At 43.3% G+C, this 19773-nt stretch overlaps 2 protein-coding genes across 2 annotated transcripts in view; one reads left to right on the forward strand and one right to left on the reverse strand.

The window, feature by feature from the left end:
- zfpm2a (zinc finger protein, FOG family member 2a) overlaps window positions 1-19773 on the forward strand; it is a 139810-nt gene that overhangs the window by 114877 nt on the left and 5160 nt on the right. Inside the window, exon 6 of the mRNA XM_078253729.1 lies at window positions 18598-18804. Within this exon, the coding sequence (XP_078109855.1) occupies window positions 18598-18804 (207 nt within the window). The remainder of the gene's footprint in view (window positions 1-18597; window positions 18805-19773) is intronic.
- Window positions 9568-19773, reverse strand: part of LOC144520087 (uncharacterized) — a 56386-nt gene continuing 46180 nt past the window's right edge. The window contains exons 12-13 of the transcript XR_013502172.1: window positions 12990-13119; window positions 9568-12546 (exon numbers count right to left, since the gene is read on the reverse strand). The gene's annotated coding sequence lies outside the window, so the exon portion shown is untranslated. The remainder of the gene's footprint in view (window positions 12547-12989; window positions 13120-19773) is intronic.

A 19773-nucleotide genomic window follows, 5' to 3' on the forward strand; every position in this document is an offset into this window, starting at 1 on the left:
GGCATCAGGTTCCCACCACTCCATCATGGGCTACTGTGTGTCTGACATCCAGAGACACGTGCAAAATACCTCCGAATCAAACCTCAGATTCAAGCGCAGTTGCTTGAGTTAAGAATGCAACGGTAAATAAGTTAAAAAATGCAATCTGAGAGCAAAATCTTAAGCGTCTGCTGTCATCAAGTTTCCGAGGACAAGTTAGAAAATCTTTCACACTCTGTGACAGTTTTGAGATGTCTCTCATACACCAGGCCATTATGAATTTGGTCCAGTTTGCGGCAAATGGTCATATAGACACACACGCGCACACACACACACACGCATCCATCGCTGTCACACATTGTGGATCACGTCTGGTTCAGCTGCTCCTTGGCTCTGACATTAATACAGAGCAGATTGGTGGAGATCTGCAGCCCTTGTTGTTTGATCTTTCCTCCTCTTGCCACATTTCCTGGCACTGCCCCCCTGCCACACCGCGTGGCGCAGGCAGGACTGGCATGGCCTCAACGTGCCTGCCAGGTTTGTTCTCTGTCTTCTTCCCCTTCCAACTTATTCCCTTATGCCCGCTCCATGGATTCAGTTCTGCAAATTACAAGAGCTCCCCTACCCCCAGCGACAGCCCAGATTCAAGAGACCTTCAATCTACCAGTTTGTCTTCTTCAGAAAGGAGCGATGCTACCTCGGCCTGCGATGTGTCACTCGCGTGCTTTTTTTTCTTTCTTTTTTTTACATAATAATTGTCCTCTGCACTGAATTAGGTTATTGTCCTCATTCTCTTTTCCAAGTTTTAGCTAAAGCATTCTCATCTGACAAATCTCTTTTTGGCACACATTATTCTATCAAATATTAGAAGTATTAAGGCCATGACTAAACATTAAGATAGCGACCAAGCTTCACCTGAGAACAAAAGACATTCCTTAGCCAACAGCAGCCGCAGACTCAACTTGAACAAACACTGTATTCTCTTATCAAGATTCCCCACCTCCCATTTTCTATTTACTCAGGACTGTCATTTGGCCTGTAATGCCTTGAGTCTCAATAGAGAAATTGTTTAAAATGTCACAATCGAATGTATGAATTGAAAGCAAATACATCTTCGAGGTAAATGCAGCATCAGTGCCTCCGGTATAATCTGAAGTATTTGTTCAAAGAATAATGTCTGTGAGCGCCACACAATAGTGTCCTTTCTCTGTCATCCCTCCCAGGGTTGTGATCAGGATGGGCTAGAAAAAAAGCACAAGCTAATTTGGTAATAACATCGCCTCATGATGTCGGCACCCAATTTGCACGGTCTATCTGCCATTTTGCAACAATCTGCCTTCCCTTTTATGAATCGGCACCAGATCTCAGCCTTATCTTCTCCCTTTTTTTTGCATTAACCACTTCATTTGTGACTAATGGCACACACACGATCGTTATCGCTCTAATTTATTCCGAGTTTAAGATGAAGGGCTGGATAAGGTGCAAGAGACAATAAGTTGAAAAAGCCAGTGTGATGCCTTAGTTAATGAGGCATACCGTCTTTCTTTTTTTTTTTTGCACCGCCGGGGTCAAAAGCAGAACGCATGCTGATTGAGAGAGAAGGGAGGAAAACTGAGATGGCAATTCAGAAAACGAGAGAGCAGAGAGGGAGGGCGAAGCTGGGTTTTCTTCAGTGAAAATCAGCTTCTGAAGGACATATAAGATCATCAGAGCTTTGAAATAGAAGCTCAGTTAGCAGCTGGAGATGAGGGTTAGCTAAGGCCTTCGGGAGAGACTGACTCAACATGGATAGTGCTGATGTCTGAGCTCTCAGGTAGCCGCACCAAATGGACAGTCGTGAATCAAAACTATGTTACTATTCAGAGTGAGCTGTCAGCATGAAACCCAGAGTTCCACAAGCATCTCAAATTGGACATTTGTATTTGTTGGAGAAGAGGTCATTTTGGCCAGGCCTTTTTGTATACATTTTATGCAAAAATGTTTGTCGGCATTTTGTCTTGTTAAGTGATCGTAGACAGGCTGTTCTCATGAACATTTCTTTCATATTGCTACAAAAAGTAAAGCACTGTAATTCTTATGTACTACACGTATTTATTGCCGTATGCACCACATTGACTGTTGCTGAATAAGAGCAAGAAGCGCCGTGTAGGGTGGTGGGGGTAGATGGGTGGATAAAAAAAAACACAGGGCTTTCTAGCAGGGGAGCGGAGTTGGTGTCCCAGCGAAAACACAAGACTTTCATCCATGAAACGCTTGTTCATGTCCCGGGAATGTTTAAATCCAAACCACCATCTTTTTTCTAGTCGTTTTGGTGCCTAAACTTAACTGTCCTAGCCACAGGACAGTCACCTTTTGTTGGCTAAACTTAACTGTAATGGCCCTCGAAAGTACCGACATCTCGCTTTGCCCTGTATCCGGCTCACTGTCGCCTTTTGTCAGCTAAACTCAACCGCAACGGCCTCTGAAACGACCGGCACCTTAAGGTGACTGGTACCCGGTGTACGGCTCCCAGTAACCTTTTCTCGGCTAAACTTAACTGTTATGTTACCTGTCGTCGCGTCACCCAACAATGGCCAGCGGTCGTCTATTTCGTAGCATATCACATCTATTGGTTTGCATAACTTTTCATAAAATATGGTAAGAACCCGTTCATGACAATGCGTGCCTTAAAACATGGGAAGAAAATTATTCAAATTGTTGTTCTCAGTTAAAGCTTTTAGGCTAAAAGGGTTGAAGTTTATCCTCAAAAATCGCACTTCCATTTTATATTTATAGTTTGCCTGAATATCTTTGAATCCATTTCTTTTGCATCAAGGCCTCCATCTTTAAAAGGATAAATATTTTCAATGAAGGCAGCCCAAAGATACATAACTAACGATGAACACAGTGTATTAGTTTGGCTACTTTTCCCTCTCCATCCACAGTAGAATGAAAAAACAAACGTCTCTCAGGAGTGAACATAGAGTCTCCTATTGTGAAACACACAGGATCAGTCTGTCTCTCAGGCCTCCTGGGCAACATATGGAGCCCTCCAAGTTAGTGTTCAACTTCCCAACGGCTGTTGTGAAAAGTGCTGCACTAGCTGCAGCCCTCAGAGAGCTAATTAGAAACCCTTGTGCATAAACCTTACTTTGGAAGTTGCTGTGGGCTGCCCCAGCCCAACCACGGCAGGATCTGTGCTGCCTGCAAGATAATAAACACAATTTGCATATAATGTCAACTTTTGGCAACCTTCAACGATGGCCTAGATGCTCTCGTGGCAGCCTTTTGAAAACGCATCGATCAAAAAAAGTTTGGGCAAAACGGCTGATCATTCACAGCCCTTTGAACGTGAGGGAGATGTTTGTATTCATTCAAGCGGTTTAGAATTCTGGATGCCTAAATCCTCACTAATTATCACTCCCACCCTCCAGTGGTTTAAACTTGTGATTTGTAACAGATAAAAAGCCCCACATAAGAGATCCCCACAATACATATTTAGCCGTGGAGTAATTAAGCTGCATTCGACTTCATTCATACCTGCCAGAGTGTAATACTGCACTGTTACACAGTGACGCTTTCAATTAATGAAAACGTCTAAACCAGCGTACATGTGGGATCACTATGCAGGGTCTAGCTCCACTGTATTTATCATGCGCTGTAAGCCAACACAATTACACAGACCTAACGTAGTAATTGCTACGTAGCAGCTCCTACAATGGTAGAGATAGAGTTACCTCAACAGAAAGCGTTAGTAGGTCTAGACGGAAATGGAGGAAGAGGTGGAAAGGAGGTGGGGGGGAAGAGAGCACAACCTTTTACCAAACTGTAAATCACGCTTCACTTTTAAGAGGCGGGGAAATAAATAATGTCTGAAAGTGCAATGATTTCAGTGATTTAAGGGGAGCTTTTGAGAAGCGTATTACTAGAGGTGACAGCTTGTGGGAGATAGGCAGGTTGTGTTAAGAGGAAAGGATAAGAGGCTATGACATTATGTCTGCAGGGTTAAGGTGTCAGAGTCAAAGCGTGAACCACTATTACTGGATCAATACTTCTCAGTTTTGCACTTATCTCTGGCCCCGATGGTTAGCAGCAGCTTTTCTGGATATACACGGGGACTAAATGCCACTACTGAGTGGGGGGACTGCATACCTGCTCCATCTTCTACAGCTGGAGAGGAGTATTGTAACAGGAAATGTTAAATATTTGAGCTTTTTTTACAGGAAATGTTAAATTCTCCACTGTTTTCAAATGGGCTGCTGGGCTCAGTAGGTGAAGGCTCAGTATACAGCACAATATTTTATTTAAACAGTTTTTTTTTTTTTGATAGAAAAAGAAGGAAAAAAAAGCAGTTTTTGTTTTATTACTGTATATTATGTTTTGTCGAGTACTGCCGCTGAAATGTGTCCCTAAGGAAGATGAAGTCCATCCATTATGCGTTGGGTATAAAGACAGAAGTTGTACACGTGTCATCGCACGGGAAAAAGAGAAGAAACATTGTCACAGTCAGAAACAAGAAAAAGTGTGTACTTTCAAGTCTTTCATTAAACTTCTGAAGCGTCTGAGTTAATCCTTGCTGTACACAGAACAAAAACTCAGCATTCAACAATTTAAAAAAGAGAGAGAAGAGAGATGGGGGAGGGGGGGGACTGGCCTGATCGCTACATATTCATATTCCTATGCAGGCGTTATCTCTTAAAAGGCTTTCTAATTACAACAACAAGACAAAAACTCCTTGGATTCCTTCCAGACCCGCTAAATGATAAAATAAGCTTGCTCTCTCTCTCTCTCTCTCTCTCTCTCTCTCCTTCTTAATCTCTGCAAAGCACCTTGGAGCCTCATCTCCCAAATACAGGCGAATGAATGTGAAAATGCCATTTAGAGATGCAGGTGTGACATTTGATAAGAAACTTCTGGATTAAATATGTTCTGCTAATGAGGAACCCAGCTACCCCATCAGGGCAAACTATTGGGTGGGATTGTGTGCGCGCTGATAACATTCCACGCGCAAACATCCAAATTCATTATTAATAAACAGCCGCAGTCTCTCTATCACACAGAAAGTCTGGATCCTTCAGTGGAGAGACAGGGATGTTGCGTCTCATTAGGAGAGGCTAAGGAAAATGAGGGGGTGTGTTCTGGTACGGGCGAGGTAGGGGTGTATGTGGCAGGGTAGGGGTATCAACTGTTTTCATATTTAGCTGTTTGGGGCATTTTGGGGGGAAAGGGGGGGGGGGGGGAGAGAAACAATTTCAAAGCGTATGTTAATGGTGCATTGAATGTTGGAACAAAAGCGGTTGAAAGTTTCAGGGGATCTGGCAGTGAAATTGTAATTCTCTGGCTATAGCTAATACAGAAAAAGAGGGGATAGCGGGCTAAGCCATTGGTGCAGTAGACTGGGAAGTCCCTGGCCCCAGCTTGACATTTATAACGATTTGGAGAAGATTAAAGCCGTATTACTGCTGTAGTCCATAATGCGGCTCTGTAATGAGGTGTGAGTGCATTAGCGTCCTGCGTAAGTTAGCGGCTTTCTCAGACCTTTAAAGGAAAGACACAGCCAGAGAGAGAGGGAGGGAGAGAGAGAGAGAGGGAGGGAGAGAGAGAGAGAGGGAGAGGGAGAGAGAGAAAGAGAGAGAGCTTTCAAAGAACATGGATACTTGACTGTACTGTGGTCATGTCCAGTCAAAGACTCAGAGGCTGGGAGCCCTGAGTGAGAAAGGACTCCAGAGGCCTGCCAGAGGAAGCTGAGGCTGCCCACCGTTGAAGACTTGTCAGTCTAAACCAGCTTAGTTCAGCCAGCCAGCAAAGTGTCTCCGACTGACAGGCAGCACTTTGTTATTCGGACCAGTAACTGGAGGTCCATGTCTGCCGCCTGGAAATATTTTATATTCAAATAGAAATTAGAAATGGAATGTGTTATTTCAGGCACAGCATATAGCAGTGCTTTTTTTTTTAAGATGCATACAAACTCATAGAAAAAAAAAACAGCTTTAGGAATTCTACCAGCTCTCTGTTTTGACAATTATTATTTTGGCCTGGTGGCTTTTTTTTACAGTACATTGTTAAAGAGGACAGTGGTGCCAATTCTAAAGCCAGCCACGGGAAAATGAATATTCTAAAAGGTGTTAAAAAATGCGTGCGTTATCTGCATAAAAAACAAAAAAAACAAAAAAACACAGGTAATTCTGCGTAAGCGTGTGCAAATGAAGGTTGCAGGTGTCGTCGGTCCATTTAAGCGCTCTTTATGATGTTAATTAGTTGTTAGCGTAATTTTCCAGCCTCCGCCATCAAGCGTGAGAAGTTCAGAGACCTGCTGTTAACTGAGAGTCAATGCCATGGCACCGTTTCAAGAGCTCCCAAACAGGACGGCCAGTGATAACGAACAGGTGATGGGGCCTGATGCCTATGGCAGCAGGATATTGCAAAAGACAATTGAATTCGTAGGGAGAAATGAATCTTCTGGACAGCATATCAAATGTTAAAACAACACACATTGCATGCAATTTGCTTATGCGGGAGGGTGATAAAGTGTGCTTATTTAAAAGATAAACAAGGGGGGGGGGGGGGATCTAGTGCAGTAAATTGTGCATGTGTGTTTATTCCCTATGAGTAACGCCAGCGGTTTATAGTCGCCGACACAGGCAGCCGTGCTTTATGGCTCCTCTGTTTGTGTGATAGCAGTATTTATGATATTGGAATTTATGTTGTACTGTGTTCACACTGTATGTGTGCTAGTGGTGGTCTGTATTTAAATGTACTTAAGTAGATTTGGTGTTAGTCTTGCGTTTGGGTGAATGCCTTTGAATGATGTCACTTTTAGCAGTAGGTCAGATTCATTATCCCCAGTGGTGGAATGTACTGTACTTAAGTACACATTTGTACTTCACTTGAGTCTTTTCTTTTCATGCCACTTCTACTCCGCTACACTTCAGAGAGAAATATTGTACTTTTTACTCCACTACATTCATCTGACAGCTTTAGTTACTTTACACATTAAGGTTGTTGAACACAAAACAAATGTACTTTAAAAGATACGATGTTTTATTATAAATGAAACTACCCAACAATATATAGGCCTACTGCACAAATCCAGCTGATATGATCAGCCGATTAAACACACAACTGTTTGGATCGTTTCCAGTTTCTAAAATGGGAGTACCTTCTCCTGATGATACTTGCATACTTTGTAACATTTTCAATGCAGGACTTTTACCTGCAACGGAGTTTTTTTTTTTTTTTACATATGTACGTACATACGTGTTAGTACTTTTACTGAATCAAAGGATCTGGATGCTTCTTCCACCTCTGATTATCCCCTCTGTGCTTCTCACAGGAATCCGGCCTCCCAAGGTTGAATCCAACATTCCAAGTTTTTCTCGAGGAGTGAAAGCCATTCGAACAGAGAGAGAGGAGTTTCATCTCCTCAGCCCCAGCTTCAGCTAATCTTAACCCCCTCGCAATGACATTTCCACTCCGGTTCCTTCAACTCCAGACATATTTGCTCTCCCTTACTGCTTGTGTCCTGTTAAGATTTAAACAGCAAACATAAAATGCGCAAGATAACCTGCGGGAGAAAGAAGAAGAAAAAAAAGAGCTTTGGAGAGACTTGACTCCGAAACATTATTTTTAAAGACCAGATCTGAGAGCTCTGGCGCAGCAGTCGGGAGCGATTATCTGCTGTGATCCCTCTCCGATGCACCAAAGTCATTCATCTGCCGATCCTCCACCCCTCCGCACGCTCACACACACACACGCAGCCCTATGCAAAGGCAGACCCCTAATCATGTCGACACTGTGTGTCAGTGCCGTGGATGAGCAAGGCCTAGAGATGAGAACGGCTCTGTAAACATGGGCAGGCAGCAGGGAGCTTCCCTCTCCCCCCACGCTGCTCAGAATAAGCAAACGGGAAGATTTAGGGATTTTGCCGGGGCCCAACTTTGTAGTATCGGCTCAGGGTCCTTTTTTCGACGTTTTCCGGGGTGCTGCCTATGGGATATTGTTCTTAGCTTATGAAGTGCCGCCCGCCCGTTATAAGCTGTGTGTCTTTTGTCAATAGTATTACAATTTGGGAGCTGCATGTTCTTCTTTCCCCCCCTCTCTACTCCCTTGGATTTAACTCTTCAGTATAGGGCTGCACAATATATCGTTTTGTTATCGTCATCGCAATATCAACCGCCGCCGTAAACGAATCCAACAAGGCTGCGGCATATCGCGAAAGAGATGAGAAAATATCAGTAAAAAAAGTAATATCGCAATCGTGATATTCAACATTGTCACATATCGCATATTCTCCTCATATCGTGCAGCCCTACTTCAGTATCTGCCCACATATTGTCTACATATTCTGTCACTGACCTTTGCTGTTGACGTCTAACGTTGTGATAAACCAGCAGAATCTTTATGAGGAACTCTTATTTTACAGCTGCAGTCATTTTTCATTTGACCTCTACATTCATTGGTCAACCTTTTTTTTTTTTTTTTCCCAGCACTGTCGATTATGAACTATCATGACACACTAGTAAATCTAGTGTGCATCAACTATGTGCATTCCATAAACAGGCAAATACAATTGGCTGTATCAAATGGGATGTATATTAACAAGAGTCAACTGTGCTCCTTCCCCTGTCAGGATTCTATTATGGAGCATGATCCCGCCCCTTGTTTTGATACAGCGGTAATTTAAAGACCGATCTTAATTGACTTATTTTTTCCGCATGTCTGTCGGAGCTTGTGCATCCACTGCAATAAGATTCTTGTTTCTTTATTGGGCCACACACAATGCACTGAGTTCAATTTTACCATTCATAATGAATGCAGCCTCGCCATTCAAATGCAGCCATAAGCACACAGCAGATAAGAATTTAATTAAATGTAGATTAAAACCAAACAGGAAAACACACTGGCTGATAATTTTTTATCACGTCCCCTGGTCATATTTTTTTTTTCCCCTCATACTTTCGACTTGTTCTTCCTTGGGCTACATCTTTTCAGCTTGCCAAAAGTGGCAAAACACCTCACACATCTCACCGTGGCGCCGTGAGATTGTGTAAAAAATGCAAAACGAGGGGCGGTCACACGATTAATCAGAATCCTCGTGTCTGGGGAGGATGGAGGCTGGCGGAGGATCGAGGGAGGGGGCGGTACAGGGGGTGCAAGGAAGGAATTAGTTGCTTCATCTCAAATTTGCATCATATTCCAAAGGACAATCCCAGCACTGTAGGCAAGGGGAAACATATCTTGCTCTCTGCAGGAACAATTAAATATTTGCTACAATGCTGAATAAATGTCACCTTCAGTATCAAATTGTCCATACTTGCTAAACATGGTGTTACAGTGAGTGCCTCGAAAGCATGCCTGAGTAGAGAAATGATCCACTATTTTAGATGTGGACCACAGCCCCAGCTAACATACTGTAACACACATTCAGGAGCTGTTCACCTCAGGCGCTAATAGTGTGTTTGACCCCACTGGGGATAGCAGTAAGCAAGAGACAGCAGCCTTGTCAGGGATTTCCCAAAATTGAACGCGGGTGCTCAGTTACATATTAAACACATTGTTTTTAAAAACACACATGTACATTGCTAGAGTTTCCCTCTGTCATGCATTTTTATGATTAACAATTTTTATTTGACTTTAACACAACACACAAAACATACAATTTGCAACGTGACCATATCCCCAAAACATCACCGTGTCGTCACAAAAATGACAGGGTCATTAAAATATTCAACCATACAACAAAATAGTAACAAAATAGACAATAAACATATGTATAAATGACAACCCCATGAGCCCATCATACACGTCTCTCCCCAGCACAAAACTTCTTAGGAGCCCTCCAGAAAAACCAGGTACCTTCCCCATTTCTGCCTCTGTCATGTATTTGAATTATTATAAAAATCGACAGAAAGCCCTTTTAAAAAAATATATATATATATTTCAGAAAAAATACATTAATTTCCCCCCCCATCTGTTGTACTTATCATGTAGCGTATTTCACTTGCATGCAGCTTTTCTAACAGTTTCAGACAGCTGTTGGCTCAGACATTTACCTGAATGACTTGAAAGATAAATTCTGCTCTTCAAATGACATGTTTTTTTAATCAGAGGTGATGGTCTTCTGCATGCATACGCAGATTCTCAATGATGTGCTCAGAGTGGAAAACTCAAAATCTGCATGACTGTAAATTATCAATTTGTCAAGTGCTGCTGTTGCCGAAAGGTTAGAAACATGGTCTAGGTAACGTGGCGGTGGACATTAGCACCATCCGTGCCACCTCCACAGCGGCTGACACCGCCGTGCCTGCCTGCCTGCCTGCCTGCCTGGCTGTGCCCGCCTGCCCACCGCACTAGTGCTGCTACTCAGTTCCACTCTATTACCCTCACGCAGGCGATTGGCCTTTTCTGTGGGGAAAAGAGCAATTTCCTGTCGCAGTCTGTTTGATCAAGTGCTAAACCCTTGTGATCAATAGAGAGACAGATGTCGGCTCCAGATGGCCGCGTGGTGATACCTGGGGCAGCGCCGGGGCTTGCCAGGACGACAGAATGGCAATGAGCAAGGGCAGCGGCTGTGCTACCGATGCACCAGCCACCGAGACACAATGTGACAAATGCAATTAGGCCTTTTAGCTGCTGATTATTTATTTCTCTTGCAAACCGACAGAAAATTTAATTAGCACATACTTTAAGCAATATGTAGAATTACAGGGGTGCAGAGACAGAGGGCATGCTGGGATGTTGCACCGGTGACTGGTGTGTGTGTATGTGTGTCAGAGTGTGTGTGTGTGTGTGTGTGTGTGTGTGTGTGTGTGTGTGTGTGTGTGTATTCTCTCTGTGTATTGCTGTGCTGTTAACACCAAATTAGCACGCCTGTAAATAAGGCACAGAAGCACTCTGCAACAGAGAAATGGGAATGTTTTAAGGCACAAATCAATAAGAAGATCTATGAAGAAAAACACATAACTTCATAAATTCCATTCCTCATGACCAGATCAATAATGTTGAATTTCAAAATGGATGGCAGGTGCATCTCGCTGGCTCTCTGTCCTTCTGGAGAGGAAAGAAATAACTGCCAGCACCAGAAGGCCAAAATAGACCTTTCCAAAGAGGAGAGACAGAGGAGGAGAGAGGCTCCCATTTTTTAAACGGCAAGCATTTGCATTAGGGCTGGCATCCACCATACACCCCCACATACACACACACACACACACACACACACACACACACACTTAAAAACACACAGACACACAGAATGGCAAGCCAGCCCATGTGGCGTAGGGCCGGAGCCATGTTGGAGAAACCACTGAGGCGCATGGCGATGGCGCACTGCTCTCCCAGGAAAAAACCAAGCTCACCGGCGTTGGCCCTCCGCCGTTCACCTGCTCCCGCCGAGGCATGATGGGTAGGGGGACATGGGCCATGAGGCCGCAGCTGGAGGGGGAGGGAGGGGTCGGGTCTGCTGCGGTGCCCAACACAGCAGCGCCCTGTCACGAGGGGTCTCCTGCTCCCATTAGCAGGGCTTGATCCGGACGGGGCCCCCAACCAGCCTGCCATCCGCAGCAGGGGCCGCAGTAAACACATGTCGACTGGCCACAACCAGGACACAGGCAGCACTACCCGCAGAGAAGGAGAGCTAATAGAGTGCTCAACGGGACAAACCTGTCCAAATAAAGAATAAAGCAGTGTGCAGAGGAGAGGAGCCAGTCAGAGCTTTCCCTTTAATAGTCTACTCCACTTTACTGTGGACAGGGAGGAGCTGGCTGTGTGTGGCAGCTAATGAGGGACAACAGCTTTGTACTGGAGGAATGTGTGGCTGTTATTGTCTCAGACTGACAGCACGGAACTCAAGTGTTACCTGCAATACAGAAAAGTGTAAAATGTTCTCATTTACAATTTATGGGAGAGCGTTTGTATTTGTTTGGGGGTAAAAACCGAAAATGTCAATAACAATTAATTTTCTTTTGTGCATCTTAAAATAGTTTGTTTAAAAAATCATAGTAAAACTGGCGATGCTTTGAGTGTTAAATAATCCTTTTAATGAATTTCAGTACGGGAATTTATAAATTTGTATAAGAAATAAGAAATTTGCAATCCAAGCTCTGTCATTGCACTCTAATGGAGCAAAAATAGCTGCTAATTCACATCTCTAATTCTCTCTCTCTCTCTCTCAAAATGATTACAACACTATTACCAGGCAAACATCCTGCTGCCAGTATCCTTCTCACTGTATTGAAAAAGCTACACGAGTCTCCAGAGACTAGCCAGAGAAACGTCTTTTAATTTCAAAGTGAAAGATTTAATTTTGACCCGGTAAAACATTTGCTGAATCACATCATTGCTGTGTATTTTTCATTTTTTTCTTTTTTTTTTTTCCTCAAGTGTTTTCGTGTCTTCAAACAGTTCATAAATGCGTGTTGAATGACATTGTTCGGTGCTGTGCTGCTTTTATGTCTTTGTTGCCTGTGAATGTATACTATGGAGAGAGCAGCGTGTTCCAGGCTCCCCTGGGAGGACTTTTTAATTTGTGGATTCTGACCCGCGTGCCATTCGCTCGAGGCCATCCATGAGCTCGCGGTACTGGCTATATATCTGCAAAAAAAAAAAAACACTTGATGCTAAAATTTGTCTGGACGGTGTTAAAAAAAAAAAAAAAGGAGGGAAATCTGGGGGTCTGGGGGGTATCAGGCGAGACAAGGCATGTCAGGACTCTGTAAACACATATTTACCGAGCAGTATTTATTTCTCTGGAAAAATAGGAACATTTGTCCTGCTACAATTGAGAGACATTTTAGAAATATATAAATGTGTTCAAAAGTCAACAAAAGCATTCTTTCTTACTGCCGTTACAGAAATGCAGCAAAAACAGACAAAAGATTATGAAATATAAAAAAAAGAAATAAAAAAAAAATCATAGAAAATTTTAGTCCCACATTTAAAGCCTAAAGAACCTAAGATTCGAGTCAAAATAAAGTCAGAAGAATGCCTTTTGATGCGAATACAATTCTCATGAGAGTAAGATCTTTAGCACCTACCTGCGAGGGTGTACAGGCAGACTGGCGTCTACGCTGCTCTGCCATGTCTGAGGCGTCTCTGCATCATCACAGCCAAAACCTCCAGCGGCTGCAGCTTGAGCATGAGAAGAGTGCCTCCTAGTGGCCGAGACTACACATGAGAAGGAGAGACAGAGCAGGGGGAGTCAATCTGTGTCAGTGCCTTAGTGAAATAATAGTAGAGTCAGCTAATTCTAGTTTAGTGTACCGTCAATAATAGTAAGCTTGTTTGACCCTGTGAATGATGTTCCCATTTTGGGTCTCACTCAGCGTTTTTCCTCTGCTGCTTCCTTGCTTGCTCGCTCTGGATTGTGATGGCAACGTTGACAGCCATGACTCATCCCTAATGTGTTCAACTGGGATGATCCGGAAACAGTCCAAATATTTACCGGATTTCATGAGAAAAGATTTATTTAGTCGCAGGCTCGCAGCACCGTCTGCCTTTCAGGTGCAGTTACATAATATTATTCATCCACAATTTGGAAAGATCCAGGGAAGTTGACTGGGCAGTTGTAATGTACTCCTATGATAAAGATTTGTTGAGAAAAAGAAGAAAATGCGGCGGTTAACAGAACACAGCTACTTGATATTCGTAGGTGCGAGGAGCTTGTTCCCATTTGACCAGGAGGAGTTGGAGCTGATTTGAAGACAAGAAGAGTAGAGGTCTTTAATTACAACCCTGGCTGTGGCTTCAGGCACCGCTGGCTTCACTTCACAATTAAGACCAGCAGTTAGAGCCGGGCCAATAGACAGAGACGAGATCTTAAAGGTGCAGAATTACCAAAACCACAAATCAGCACCAGGCTTGACAAAAGAAAATTACACACGAAATCTGGCAATATACATTTAAAACTTTTGCTCTTTAAAATGTATAAATCAACCTTTTTCTCAAATGCTCCCATTTCTCAAAGTGCGCCTCGATGCTTTATAATACATGACCCCTCGATGCATTCAGGTGATGCCAATGGGCCTCTGTTAAGTTTCCCCAGAAGCCCCATTCAACCCCTCCCATAATATGTGGCTGTGGTGCAGCGGGACTGTACTCCTGTGCTTGTAATGGCCTCTGCAACGGTAATGTGTTTGGACAGATGGGAGAGGCGAGAGCTGATGTGCTTAACTACGCATTTTACAGCTAAACTATTAAAGAGTTGTGCTGTTTACACACCAACGTTTGAATACCTGTCTTCAGGCCAGTTTAATTATCCGGGCCCTTCTGTTATTTTCTGCCGCTTTGTTGTCTCTCAGCGTTTGCACGAGGCATGAGAGATTTGTTTGCGGCTTCATTAAGATATGGCGGTGGTAGCGGTTTGCAGGGAGCCAGAAAGAAAAAATATATATATAGTTTTTTTTTAATTCTTGCTCAAGTATCTCATGCTCTATTCTCCCCCGCCTCCCCCATACATATACAGATACTGTACACATCCGTTTTCTTATAAAGTCATTTAAAGTAGGAAAATTAAATAAAAAAAAAATGCCCTGTGATGCCTGCACTTTGAAATCTCTCGGGGCTTTAGGCAAAGGGGAGGGGACACACACGGCCCCCCGAGTCCCTGTGATTCATCCCGAGACATTTGATTAGTTTATAGGTACTTATAGAAGGAAAAAGGGTTTGCATTATAATTTTGCTTCATGAATTCCTTCATATGTTCATCTTCAACTGCATGTTCAAATAAAGCGTTAATCAAAGGGAAGAGAGGGAAGAGGGCATTTAGCCAGCAGGGCCATAGTCTCGGGCCTCACTGAGCTGGTGGATATGGTATTGAGAGACTGTAGGAAGCAGTGGTTTTTTTTAATTATCTGGACTACGTACAGGATGCCGTTTTTGATTGTTTTAATGAGGCAGCTGGCCTATTGTCTCCCCTTAATTCCTCCATTGTTTTTAGAATATGTCATAGTTCTTTATTCTTTTATCAGGTGCTCTGCAGGAGGATTTAGACAATAGCCTTCATTCCAACTGCATTGGCTACTGCACAAAGGCAGCTCACTGCAGACAGTTAGCAGGCAAACAAGTGCAAATCACAAGCTGCACTTTTACCAGCCTTTCCCCCAGTTCCACCACTTACGGTTTTGCTCTTTTCGCTGTAACTCTTGACCCCCCCCCCTTTCCCTCCTCGATCCCTCTTTCACACGGTTCGTGCCATTGTTATAGGCGGCTCACCTGTGTTCCTGTGATTCAAATCACCTGTCACGAAAAGGCTGTCGGAGGGAAGCAGACGAGACCAAACATTAAAGAGAGCTCCTTCATGGAATATTGTTTTTGTCTGTTGCCCATCTGACGCCTCTGTGCTGCCTGTTTTCTATGCCTTGCATCTCCATATGAGCATGTATATGACATGTTTCGTTTGCATGCATTGGCCAGTACATACATTCGCTGTAGGTGATGTCAGATGTCAGTTCATCACACCTTTTGTATATTTAAGTTTTAGATTCCTAAATGATTGTGATGCATTTCCAAAAACAGTAAAAACATGGACACATAATGCACACAATTGCCCGTAACAAACTGTCACAAATCTGAGAGCGAAGCTATGGTTATTAATTCTGATGACAACGTTGGTGTAGTCTAAACCATAATCCTGCAGTCCGAGCACATGTATAGCCCACTAACTTGTCTTGGTTGAGTGACTGTAACGAGTGCTGCCTCAGTGTTTTCGTGTAGCTCTGTAAAACTGGGACATGCAGTCCTAAAACTCACTTCCAGCATTCTCACACACAACAGATGGATCTGTAGCATTCTTGGCTGAAGGGATGCAATCTGAGTGCGTATTCCGCTGTCAAAATGCAGTAAAACATTTCCATCAGACTCCACATAATCTACTTTTCATTTTCAGCTGAGGAGAGCATACATACAGTATCTTTGATTTGGATTGATCCAAAAAAATACAACAACACTGATTTGTATCTGAGCGTCAGGGCCTAGTTCATAATTCTCTTTGTGAGATGAGCACATCTGAACTAAAAGATCCGTTCAGAGGAAAGAAACTTTTGTGGCTATGGCTGCGATATATTCCCCGCCATTGTCAGTGGCAGTTTCTATCTACCTTGATGGTAACTTGGGCAGACAGTGGAGAGGAGTTTTGTTATTTTAATTAGGAGATAAAAATTCAAAGGGCCTCTCCAGGCAGTGTGTGGTATGACAGAATCAAAACGATGAAGTGGAGCGGCCTGAAGTGTGTGTCTCGTCACAGCAGATTGGCCGACAGATAGGCACTGCTCTTTAAAGTGGCGCTGACATGCAGGCGCACACGCACACGCGCATGCACGCACAAGCACACACACACACACACACACACACACACGCACACGCACACACACACGCACAGGGAGGAAGCTTGCACACAAATGGGACTTTGAAAGATAGCATATTTTAATACTATTTCACTCCTTTGACACGTTTGTGCTGGTCTAATTTTCAGTACTTCACCAGCAGATAGGAAGGTCTAGAAAGGTTTTAATCAAAAACACAGCGATGTGAAATCTGAAATATTCAATTTTGTATTAAAAATAATGGGGCAATTCATTCAAGAAACTTAACGTTGATTTATAAAGCATGCCCTAATAGTCTGAAGTCCTGTTGGCTCTGTTTTCATCCACTAGTTTTCCATTCCTATCCAAATCCTCGGATGGAGGGGCTCGTTCCACAGTTTGGGAGCGACAGCTAAGAAAGCTCAGTTTCCCTCCCCGGTCTTCAGCGTACTTTGGGACCAATAAGAGAGACTGGTCAACAGACCTCAATGACCTGGAGGGGACATGCCATACCAAATGGTCTGAGATATAGTGTGGAGCTAAGCCATTTAAAGATTTAAAAGCAAATACTAAAATCTACAAATGAAGCCAAATGGGGGAAATGTGATCTCTTTTTTTTTTGTGTTCCAGTCAAAAGCAGAGTGTCTTTTATCATTGTTGTCCTGACGGAATGTTCTCTATTATACATGTTCATCTTCTGTCCATCCAAGTGGGTTGGGGTAACCTTACTGTTGTTTTTTTTTTTGCCTTTTGGTGGAATATTTTGTTCTTCAATTGTGTTGGGGAAGAGGGGGGCATACTGTATATTTATATAAGTATCATATGTGAAAAACTAAACTATGTTAGGGCACCTGGGTAGCTCGCCTGGTAGAGCGTGCTACCAGCGTGGTAGAGGTAGCTGCAGCAGGTTAGACTCCGACCTGCGGCCCTTTGCTGCATGTCATTCTCTCTCTCCCCTTTCATGTCTTCAGCTGTCCTATAAAAATAAATGCCGAGCAGCAGCATTTTGGACCAGCTGTAACTGTAAGAGAGTTCCATTGCTGGTAAATCCACATAAAAGTGGGTTGTTTTCATACAGAGCCTTACTGGAGCACCTACGGGGCTGTTTTTAAACCTGGTGATTCACAGGGTTTGTGTAAACATGAGTAATCAGTGTTCCACATGTGGGGGGGTTCTAGCCGCGTCCCCCTGCCTTCACACCACTCCTCAGGACTCCCTTTTATTCCACATCAGTCGGCGCTCAAATCACATGTCCCCTCTCAGCCTGACACTCCGTCGGCATGTTTGCACATCTTTGAAAGCTAACAGCGTGCTTTAATTAATTGTCCAGCTTTCCTCAGAAACAATGTCCTAATTCTGCCATTTAGCAGGAGCGTATCATAGTTTGTTGTTATCTCCCCCGCCAGATTTCTGTAAATAGTCATATTAAAAACTTTAATCTCTTCAATGGAAAATGAAGTGCAGCTGAAAAGCCTGTCATGCGCTGAGATAAATATTATCTAAGCTAAAACCTTCACTCTCTCCCTCTACCCCCCCCCCATTCCTTCCTCCTGCCCCCTCCCCCTTTCTCTGACTTAATGAATATGTTCAGAAGATTTCAGAGGAATGCTTAATCCCAAAACACAACAATCTAATAATATGAAGGACCTGTCTCAGTGTTCTAGCTGACAACAGCACTGTGGGCTAGAGGTTTGCCTTGCTTCTGGATATGAGTGCCAGTAGCCTAAAAAGACATTTGAGTGACAGTAAAAAATAAAATAAAAGTTTGTTCACCCAATTTTTACAAACCTATTTTTTCGCTTACCATTGGTTGCTTGATTTGGTTTTATTTGAACAGGTTTTGAGATATCTTGTCTCTGAGATTTCTGTGGATGCAAAAACAATGGCAGTGAAATGGAATTTCATTTGTAGTGGTCTTAATCCATAAATGAAAAATGACAGAAACAGTGTCTCTGTCTACAGACCTCAATGTGAACGGTTTTCATTTGGAACTACAGAAAAAAAAATAGTCCCTATGAAAACTGTTGACGGCATCCTCTCCACCCAGAGTAGTGTGGGCACTGATTTTGAAAAGACATGTTGCTGCTAAAAGGTTAAAATGTCACATTTTGAATGCTCTGAGGACCACAAACAAAATTCCACTCTCCTGTTTCAACTACACACTGTCATGCAACACACCGTTGAAACACTGAGTCTGTGAGATGTTGTGCAGACGCGCATAAATACAATTCCTTATGTAGCGTAATGGCCGGACATTAAAGTCCAGAATTACTCATGTGTACATGCAGCAAAGCTTCTCTCACAGCAAGCATTTAAATGTCTCCTCTATCTCTGTTTTGTCCAGGTGGCCAACTATGGTGCACCACCACCAAGAACATGATGGAGGGCGAGGAGCTGGTGGCGTTTGCTGTGGACTTTGACTCGCGTCTGCAGGCGGTGAACCACATGTCTCTGAGCGAGGGCATGTACCCAGCCAGGCTGCTGGACAGCATCCAGCTCCTGCCGCAGCAGGCCGCGATGGCTTCCATCCTGCCCACGGCCATAGTCAACAGTGAGTGTCCGCGCACCGGCGAGAGCACACGCACACACGGACGCACGCACGCACGCACGCACGCACAGCTGGAACCAGACGTGCTGTTGTTTAAACAAACAAACCCATAATCGCACACACATGCTCTTGTTCTTTCTCCCTTTATTTCTCTTTCTCACACACACACAGTGGTGGAATGTAACTAAGTACATTCACTCAAATACTGCACCTAAGTACACATTTGAGGTACTTTGTATTTTACCTTGAGTCTTTTCTTTTCATGCTACTTTCTACTTCTACTCCGCTACATCTCAGAGAGAAATATTGGACTTTTTACTCCACTCCATTCACCTGACAGCTTCAGTTACTTTACAAATTCAGATTTTTGCACACAAAACACGTGTAGTTCATAAAATACTATGTTTTATTAGAAATTAAACTACCCATCAATATAAAGGCCTGCAATCCAGCTGAAATGATCAGACCATTAGACACAGAACTGTTTGGATCTTTTTATGGTTTCTAAAATGTGAGGATTTTTCTGCATTGAGTCATTTTAATGTTAATACTTTGAGTACATTTTCCTGATGATACTTAACATACTTTTATTTGAGTAACATTTTCAATACTGGACTTTTACTTGTAACGGATTATTTTTTCACAGTTGGGTATTAGTACTTTTTCTTAGGTAAAGGATCTGGATACTTCTTCCACCACTGAGACACACACACACACACACACACACACACACACACACAGTCCACAGCCTGCACTCAGTCACCTGCTTAACAAGGCGCGTGGTCTCCGCCGGGCGTAGATTAACCCAGATGAGTCTCTGCACGAGAGATAAGAGCCATCGACCTTCAAGTTTTGGGTTCACATAAACACACTGAGGCTCGAACGAACGTGTTAATTGCAAAATACACGCCTCATGCAAATAGTGTGTTTGTTTACTTAGCGAGGGCTATCTGGGTTCAGCTCAACAGGGAG

This window comes from Sander vitreus, chromosome 6 (assembly GCF_031162955.1).
Source record: "Sander vitreus isolate 19-12246 chromosome 6, sanVit1, whole genome shotgun sequence".
Lineage (NCBI taxonomy): Eukaryota > Metazoa > Chordata > Actinopteri > Perciformes > Percidae > Sander > Sander vitreus.